The sequence below is a fragment of the Mobula birostris genome, chromosome 13 (genome assembly GCF_030028105.1).
Source record: "Mobula birostris isolate sMobBir1 chromosome 13, sMobBir1.hap1, whole genome shotgun sequence".
Taxonomy (NCBI): Eukaryota; Metazoa; Chordata; class Chondrichthyes; order Myliobatiformes; family Myliobatidae; genus Mobula; species Mobula birostris.
The window spans coordinates 82,310,414-82,320,513 of record NC_092382.1 but is presented as its reverse complement, the minus strand read 5'-3'; the positions used below and the strand labels follow the sequence as shown (position 1 = coordinate 82,320,513).

At 46.4% G+C, this 10,100-nt stretch overlaps 1 protein-coding gene across 1 annotated transcript; it reads right to left on the bottom strand.

The window, feature by feature from the left end:
* Positions 1–2,246: 2,246 nt before the first annotated feature.
* LOC140208019 (probable G-protein coupled receptor 139) lies at positions 2,247–4,665 on the bottom strand. Its single transcript, XM_072276551.1, has 2 exons — positions 4,596–4,665; positions 2,247–3,154 (listed from the first exon to the last, which is right to left on the bottom strand). Exons 1-2 carry the CDS (start codon positions 4,663–4,665, stop codon positions 2,247–2,249), a joined length of 978 nt encoding a protein of 325 aa, XP_072132652.1.
* Between the last annotated feature and the right edge of the window lie 5,435 nt (positions 4,666–10,100).

The following is a 10,100-nucleotide window of genomic DNA, read 5'->3' as shown; positions in this document are numbered from 1 at the left end:
GTGCTTTTCCCTGTCACTGTGTCTCGCCCTACCCAGGAGTTCCACACCCAAGCCATGTCCAGTCCTGTATCCTCGTCTTGTCCTCGCCTACTTCTGGAGTCCGAGCCCGAGTGAAGTATCACTGGGTCCTTTCCCAGTCTCTGGCTCGGAGTCCATCCCCAAGCCTCGAAGTACCCTAGCCTCAAGACTCCAGACCCCAAGCCTGTTTCCAAGCTCAAGCCTGAAGACCCCGAGCCTGTCTCTAATCTCAAGCCTCTAGACCCCAGCCTCCAGTCCTACAGTCATGTCATGTCCTTGCCTAGATCTGGGGCCCGAACCGGAGGGAAAACCCAGGTTCTCGGTCCTTGCCCAGTCTCTGGCTCGGGGTCCAAGCCCAAGCCTGCGTTCTTACCCCTGCTCCTTGCCTGTTATCTGTCACGTCCCTACTCTCGTCAAGTCCTGTTCCTCTGGTCTTTGTACTTCAGTGTCTGTGTCTTGCATTTGGGTCCATTCACCACCTCCGCCCCCCCCCCCATTGTGACAGAATATCCTTTGAGGAATGTAGTGAATGTTAGTAAATTTTTACCCGAAGTTCCGTGGGGTCTCTGTCTTTGAAATACTTCCTAATAGCCATTTCTTAATATACAGTCAACGGGATTAGATTTTGGAACAAAACAAGAACGTCTTCGTGGGGAAATATTAGCCGTGATAATGTCTCATTAAGGAATAGCTTTTGCTTCTATTTCATATGCCCACTCGGATTTCCGCGTATTTTCACAGTGTGATCGCTATACCCCAGTTATTACCCAGGAGGCTATGCTCTATTTGCCCCGTTTCGTTCTCCTGCAACGCTTTCAGTTACGTGTCTATTACCATATGGCTTGGAGCATTCTTGTGGATGAGTTTTTGACGGGATGCGTATCTCGCTCAATTACCACTGAGAGAATGCTCAGAAGTGGAAGGGATAGACAGGCTACGGAGCTGACGGATGGTACTGCGGACATTTCACCTCAGGTAGCTGAAGGATGGACGTCCGCGGTGGAGGGATTGCCGTGCGGGCATGACTGAAACAACGCTGAACTCTGGGATCATGGGCCTGATTTGGACGAGACGTTGGAGTGACTTAGATACGAAGGCACAGAACTATAAATCCAGCGAACTCGATTTCGTTGTGCCGTTATTCGTGCAAAGGCGTGGTCTTTTGCCGGGGAAATCTTGTCTCACAAATTTAACTGTGCTTTTAAAGGAATAATCTGACGACTTAACGAAGCGAAAGGTAGATAGAGTTTGGATTGACTTTAGTAATGTTTAGTAATGTTATACTTGCATTGTACACCAAGGCTTTGAGTGGAAGAATTGCGGCTCGGCCTAACAACTATACAAAGCACTGGTTACAGCAGACGGAGAGCAATGATTGCAATCCTGATTGCCATACCATGGGAAGGATGTTGGAAAAACTGAGGGATGGCAGATCAAAATTCACCAGATCGTTTCATGGTCTGCGGGGAAGGGGATAAACTACAAGGAGGAGTTTGATTATTTCAAATAGAAAATAAACTGAAGGGTCCTTGTAGAAGGTTTTTTTTATAATTATGAGTAGGTGTATTTTGTACAGATAGCCAACAGCTTTGTTTTTTTCCTACCTCAGCAGTGGCTAAAACTGCAGGCACATACACACTCAGATCTGAAGAGATTGTTTTCTCGCCCAGTGCTGCGTGGTTATGTCTACAGCGGACGTGCTGGATGCAGATGATAACAAAATGATGGAAATGTGTCTGGATGACCCTTGGTTAACAGAAGTAGAGCGGTATACGGGCTGTATCATGGCTCTGGGGATTGGCATAGTCGGGCTGGGGCAGAATCTATGCAATATTTTTCCCCACTGCAATCTACAAGAAGGTAGCTCTGCCACAGCGCTGACCGCAGCGAATCTCCAGTGCCAGTGTAAAAGTCATTGCGATGACTCCACCTTTACCCGAGTTACCCTGCGGCCGAATGAGCCCTGAGTGTCAACGCAGCTGTCAAACGCAACGAGTGAATGAAATCAACTGAGCGATCGGATACCGGGATTGTTGATGACGTCACGGCTGCCAAGGACGCTCTTGCACGGAAATGGAGTTATATTTTATTCCAAGTCAATTCAATAGCGAGGCGCATTATACTTAAACACATAAAACCCAGATGTACATCGCGACCCAATGACGGATGCCCGATCCGGAGAATTAGTACTTAAAGAACATTCGACCTTTAGGAACATGTGCTTTGCTTTAACTGTGTTTTTTAACCAATATTAAAAACAGGGTCCAAGGAGATTTTAACACCAGCCGCATTTCTTCTCTAAACTTAGTCTGGGTCGCTGTATAAATGCAGGCGTTCGTGCAGGAACTCAGATACATGAGCATGTAGCCGGCTTCAGTGGCGACAAAAGCAGGGTCGGTGTAATCGCCGTCGTAATGCGCGGTTCCTGTGAGTCCGGTGATCAGAGAACTTACAGTGACTGTCAGCCACAAGAGAATGAAACTGCCGGACACACTAAAGAGTAAAATGATGGATTTCCGGCGGCCTTCCATCTCCGCATCGTTCTGTATTTGACTGCTATGACCGCGCAGTTCTCGGCGCACTTTACTGGCTACTAAAATGCGCCTCACTGTCAGACAGTTAAACAGGACTATCAGAACAAAAGGTAATATAACCGTTAAGATAATCTGCAGAAAGGAGAATGCGACTCCCACAAGAGACGTCCTGAACCATGAGCTCGGCTGACAGCCCCATTGAATACCGTTAACTACACGCACAGGTGTAAACTCAAATAGATACGGGACATTCTGTAAATGCACCAGGAGCGGCACGGTTATAATGCCGGCAACAGCTGTCCTCACTGTGCAATATTTCGCTTTAAGTTTCTGATAACAGATCGCTACAAACCGATCGACTGTGAACAGAACAGTGTACCAGACCGAGGTTTGTAAGCTGGTCGACATGAAGTACAGGACGACCTTACAGGCGGATGTGTGGGACAGGAAGGTGAATGGAAACTGGTACATGACGATATGCGCGATTATACAAAACATCATCACCAGGAGATCCGCCATTGCCATGGCAAACATGTAGTGGGATATACATTTGGAAAGGCCGCAATTCCCTCGGAAGAGCACCACCATTGTCAATAGGTTCGCTAGGGAAAGAGACACAAATTGAGAGTTACAAAGAGATTGAGAGGAGAAGCGTTCTCGGAGTCCAATGTGAAAATACTATGCTGACAGTGATCAACATAATTACCAGGGAAATATATTCCAAGAGAGAATAAATTCTTCTCATTCAGTGAACTAAAACAGTTTGCAGCCGAGCTCCACATTTGGTGCTGGTTAAGTTGCTGGTGACGTGCTCTCGATTTCACCTTGTCGATGTAACCGGGAGGGGGCAGCACTGCTGCTCATTCGCCACCACAACCCAGAAAAACAGGGGTGATCACCATCTTCTCCCGTACCTCCCTTGCACCCTACAATCCCTACCGGTGGGATCGTCATTTCAATGGCAACTACCCTCGAAGAGCCATTCAGGCACCAGCCGTGGGGATGAGAGCCGTGACAGTGCTCAACACAGTAGCTGTAGGAGGATCGGCTGATGTGCAGCCGACAGATTCCACTCAACGGAACTCTCATTATTATTGAGTCGCTACTGGCCCGGAGTAACTGGGGTCGTGCCGACTGTCGGTCATCAGTCCCAGGGTGAAACCGATGCACTCGTTCCCTCCGTTTAGTAAATGAATCGGACTTCACTGAGTCGTCTAGTGTCCCTTGTATACAATCTAGCTTAAACTCGAATACTTTCAGAAACATCTGTCAATAAATAAGCTCTTCTACTTGGATATATCCGCCATTTTTGATCACATTCATTATCATCTGAAAGGTGCGATAGGGAGAAATTAACTCAAATCTCCAGCTGGATACCCCATTTTTGTCGTAGCAATATTTACTATAATCCTAACTGATACGGGTGAGACATATAATCAAAGGTTTGATCGGAAATCCACAAAGGGGGGAGAGAATGAGAGGGAGAGAGCAGGTGAAGGAGAGAGAGAGAGAGGGAGAGAGAAAGAGAGCGAGAGAGAGAGAGTGAGGTGACAGAGAGTGAGAGGGAGACAGGGAGAAAGAGAGAGACACAGAGACAGAGAGACAGAACGAGAGAGAAAGAGAGAGAGAGAGAGAGAGAGAGAGAGAGAGAGAGAGAGAGAGAGAGAGAGAGAGAGAGAGAGAGAGAGAGAGTTCAGCTCCGGCGGTGGTTGGTAGAATCCACAATTTTCCCACAATTCGTACTATTATACTGCTTCTTCACCAAAGGTTTGGTCACAAGATATATTTCAATCTGCAATAATCCGGGGTATCAAATGCACGCTGACAGTGGTCAACAGCGGAGAGGATTGATCTCTCTGAATTTCAGCAGCATCGTTTGTGCTGAACTTTGGAGGGAGTGCAGCGGCAGTGAACTTGACCCTGCATCAGCACAAAGAGCGGAGACGAACCGTTCAGCAGCAGTAGTCCGCCGTGTCTCCGCGCTGAGTTCGTTTCAGTAGAAGTCCGTCCCTAACATTTCAGACAGAGGATGTGTCGACTTACCCGGAACACCGAAAGCTGTGAGGATAGGGTAAAATACAATCCTTACTTGCCGGATTGCCGGTAGAGCCATTTTTCGGGTATCGTGCAAAATGTACCGCACTCCTTGCAGGAAGCGCCAGTCGCCTGCGTTCTGATCTCGCTGCACTTTTAAATATTAATCTATACCCCGTTTAAAAAAAAAACAACAACAACAATAAAGGTTGCACGACAACTCGAGTTAGTTATATTCAGTTAATAAACAAGGTGACGTTTCTACTTCTGTGTTCCCTCGGCACCAAGGGAAATACTTAAAGCTCAGTTCATAACACCGTCTAGTAAAGTAGACAATCAGAAAGTCTTTAAAGCTGTTCCGCGCATTCCGGATTGAAATGCCCGTCATGATCTATCATCTACTTTTACTGTTGCCTTCACATTCATTTTATTTGATATTAATTGTGTGATATCTCGCTCTATATCTCACAAAGCAAATGTTAGCTTTGAGTTAGCTCACGATTTATCCTAAAGACAATCCCACATCGCATGAACTTTACAGCGGGTTTGCACAGTCTGCGTTATTTGCCCGATGTAATTGCAGACTGCACGGATTTCATCACCTTATTCCAACTTTGTCCATTCTTCTTCAGTCACACTGAACTCACCAACCCATTGTGCAGGCCTGATTGACAACAACAGCACGAAATATATTGAAGTAACCCCTGATTTTTGACATTGAAGGTTAAAGATCTCTATAATAACCTCTGTGATGAATATTACCGATACCAAACGCGCATCGGCTTTTCTGGCGCCGAATAAGGTCTCAATAAATGGCGGTGCATATTATGGATCATCACTGGCTCCTCATTTCCATCATCAGAATCGGAACCAGCATCACGTTTACTATCTCCAGTAAGTGTCGTGAAATGCGTGTGCAGTGCAATACGTCCAAAAGCGCCAAAATGAGTAATAAGAAATAAACAAACAAGAGAGGATCGCGCAGAAAGAATGCAAACAGTGACGTAGTTTTCTTATAATTTAGAAAAGTTTCGGAATAGTTTAGAAAGCCGATGCTTGAAGAGAATAAGTTCAACTAAGATATACGAGGCTTGGCGAGTATTTTGGTGATACTGACGACAACTCTCTGGACTTTTACACAACCATGGACAAGGATAGGAGTAGAATATATTGTGAAGTTTTTAATTTGGGGGAGTACCCATCATGACGCTATGAGGCAGGAGCCTGGGGATGTGAACTCGGAATGGATGTGTTCAGGGAAATGCCCAACAGAAATGTGAAGGTTGTTTAGGTTGCCCTTGCTTGGCGTTCTGGGTAGGTTTGTCCCGCTGAGGTAGGGAAAGTATGCTAACTCGAAGGGGTCACGGCTGTGACGAGATGTGGAATATCCATTCCCGAGGAAGAAAGAAGCATGCTGAAGGCTTAAGAAGCAGAGATCATCAGAGACGCTTCTGGAGAGTTACAAGGTCATCAAGAATGAGGCAAACAGTGGACATAAGTGTTAGGAGTGTGCATTGGCGAGGAGGAGAACAGGAGGACGACAGCGTAGTGACGATGAAGGATACAAGAGGAAAGAAACATGCGCCGGGAGTCGGGGGCGGCAGTGCGGGTCGGTAATGAATGCTTTGCTTCAGTATTCACCAGTGCAGAGCTTCCCGACAGAGTTGATGCCGGGGACCAGCACTATGAACCCAGTCCTCCGTAGACCACAGAGTAGGAATCCCAGAGGGAACTTGATGAACGAGGGGGCAGCGTGAACAGCCTCATATGCTGGAATATGTCAAGGTTTCGAAGGAAGATTCACTGGAGATTTTGAAGAGAATGAAGATAGATAAGACACCGAGACCGAACGGAGCATAGCACATACTACTACTGGGTGCGTGGAAAGAGATTGTCTCGGCTTTGCTAATGACATGTGAGTCCTCATTGGCTACATGAATAGGTGTGAAGGATTAGATGGTTGGAGGTTCTGGCAAATATAATTATTTTGTTCAAGAAAGGTAACAGGAATAACCCTGGAAATGATAGATCAGCGACTCCTACTTGAGTGATGGGCAAAATGGTGGCGAGTTCCTGGAGATACGACGCAGGAGCTCGACAAGGCTTGGCACATCAACCTGTAACTGCACCGTGGACATCCTCACTCATCGTACCCAGCCGGTGAAACTAAGCAGGTGCGCATCAAATCCCGAAACCCTGAGCACAGGTCCCTTACACTGGTGTGTACTGAGCCCAGTTCTCTACTCTCCCTCCGCCTATGACTGCACTCCTGTTCACGCTACAGACTCAATCATCATAGTCTCAGAGGACACAACAGTGACTGGACTAATCACAAAGTCTAATGAATCTAAAGTTAGAGAGGATGAACTTCAGCCTTCCAGTCAACATCAAGAAGAAAATAGAAATGACAGTCGACTTCAAAAATGCCAGAAGTCTCGAACAAGGCCCATTGTTTCTAACCGGTGACGTAATGGAGAGCGTCATCAGGTGGAAGGTTTTGGTGATGAATATCACCGAGCAGCTCTCTCGGTCCATCATGAAAACCTCGTTGGTGGCGAAAGCACAACAGTGACTATACTGTGTGAGATGATTAGGGAGAGCTAATCTGTCTCAAAAACAGCAGGTCAACATTGTATGTGCTAAACTCTAGAAGCAGCGAGACAGATTGCAATCCGCTCAAACGGTCGATTAGGACTGCTCAAAACATCACTGGGACTCAACTACCGGACTCGGAGATAATCTTCAACTCCAGATGCCTACGGCAACATTAAAGACCCATCCGATTTCTGATATTGTCTGTTTAATTTCCTGCCATCCGGTAGGAGATAGGGAATCATCTTCTCCATGACAGTAGACTGAAATAACTTCTTCCTGAGGGCCATTGCAAATATCTGTTTTTGCCCAGTATGCGGGAGGAAAGTAATTTCGTTGTCTTCAGCAATGACAAAAAGGTTCCATTTTATTCCATTCATTTGCAGAAGCACAATCTGATTGAAGATATTCCACAGGACTTTCAGAAGAGAAGAGCATGTGTCACGAACCTAAGTGAATTCCCTGAGGAATTGGAAAGAAATATTAATTAAAAACCGAGGACTGGAGGTTGTGAAAATTCATTATAGTATGGTATTTTCGCCCATTCAGTCAGCTCATTCAAGAAGGCAGGAGGCATGAGTTCCAGGGAAAATTACCTATGTGGATTCAGAGTTGGTTTCGCAGAAAACAAAGGCTGCGGTGGCCTTCATGAGATGGGCGAATGAGTGCAAGGGTCAATAGATGATTTGGCAGCTCTGTAAAACCCTGCTGAATCCGCATTTGCTGTCTTCTGTCCCGTTCTGGTCGTCACATTGTAGGAAGGATGTTGAAGCGTTAGAGACGGAGCAGAGGAGATTTACCGTGATTATGAAGAGAGGTTGTGCGAGTTAAGAATTTTCTTTAGGAGGACAGGATGTGAGCTGTGACGTCAGAAAGGCGTAGAAGATGATGAGAGGCAATGGTCGATTGCACAGCAAGAGAAACTGCATATTTCCCAGGCAGAAATGGCAAAAACATGGAGTCATAACCTTATGGAGTTGGGCGGAAAGTATTGTCGTGATGGCAGAGGCTTTTCTTTTACACAGTGAGTGGTGTGTACGTACAACCCTTTGTAACTGGTGACGTAGCGTCATATACGTTAGGGACATTCCATTGACTCTCAGATCGGCACGTAGATGAATGGAAAGATGATGGCTATGTTGTAATAAAGGGTCAGATTGATCTTGGAATAGACTAAAACGTGGGCAGAAACGAGTGCCTACGATACCGTATTTCTGTATGCATTATGCGCTCATGTGTTGCTGAAACGCTCAGGGTGTGACTTGTGACCAGGTACCTCCTTACTGAAGACAGTAATGCAAAGTGTTCTGCACCTTGAGGGTCCGTAATGATGGATGCCGTCTTGTACAGGCATTGCTTTTTGAATATGCTGGGGAGCCTGATGCCATTACTGGAGATGACAACTTTACAACACTTCGTGGCTTTTTCCGATCTTCTGCATTAGCACCTCCACACCTGACGGTGATGCAACAGCCTGCACACTGTCCATGGTGGACCTCTATAAACTTTCTGGAGACTTTTGAGACATGATAAATCTTCTCAAAATTTCCTGTAATTGCATTAATTCTTCTTTCCCAATTCATCATCTACAGAGTTCTGGACCCACGGGAAATCGAAGCCGCTCGGCCTATCCTCTGCTGACCCGTCAATGAAGACGTAGCTGTTTACAGTTCAAATTTCAAAGTGTATTCATTATCACTGTACATTTTTTCAACATTTAGATTCGTCTCCTTACAAATAACCACACAACAAAGAAAGCCAATAGCACGGGTTAAGAAAGAAAATCGTCAAACATTCGATGTGCAGGGAATAAACAAACAGACCAATGCTGCAAAAGATAAACTTAAGCAAATAACATTCAGAACTGAAGTTCAGGAAAGTAAGTGCCCCCCGACAGACAGGAAGCCAGACATTGCACCAATCTGTCCCTTCTCCAGTCCATTGTCCAAACTGGTCCTTCGATGAAAACGTCCAGACATCACGTCGGTCCTCGCTTTCGGACTTGTGCGCTGCTGCTTCGATACGCTCTTGGGTCTGGCCTCACCGCCTCTATTCTGCTCATTCCGAACTTTCCAATTCGGCGATCTAGTCTCGGATCTGTCTTCGGTCTAGGGCACGGGGCCGAGCTCTGCCTCGCCTCCGCTCGCTTCTGCTCTGCCACATCGAATCGGCTCAGTCCGCTCCAGCGATGGCTGTACATTGGCTCGTTCTCGGATCTCCGACCCGGACCCCGACGGCTTGATTCGGCCTTCACGGCAGCAGCGTCCAGCGCTTTCGAGCTTTCATTTCACACCGCAAAAATGCCAGTTCATACAGGCGGTTTAAAAGCTCAACTCCGAATGGTAAGTTAGAGGCTTTTGTTTGCAGCGATCGTTTACCAGAATAAATTTATTAATAACGTAGTTTGTTGTTTTCTTTGTTTTTTATTGCCACCGGTAAGTGGTCACTGAGCTGCACCAGCACCATCTCAAACCGGAAGCTTCTCCGCCTCTCCCCACTTCTACTTCCTGGAGACCACAATCAATTCAATAGTTTCGGTGATGTTGGGTGCTGTTGTGACATCACTCAACCTGCGGATCTACCTCACTCCTATACCGTTCCTCGTCACCTTCTGAGATCCTGCCTATAACAGTTGTGTTATCAGTAAAATCATAGATGATGTCTGAGCTGTGCTTATGCCACTGTTACAATTGAAGAACGTTTACCGTGTCATCTGCAGCCGAACAGGCCTGGTGTACTCGTAGTCACCCGGACACAATGAACACGATCACACGGACAGAATTAGTAGGCCAAACCTAACCGCATAATCGACCAATCCCGTGATGTCACATGACACACCAATAAAGAGTCGCCCGATGGATCGGACGTCTCTCCGACCCTTTTTTTTTTTAGGTGAAGCCAACTGGATAATATTCCTCCTGT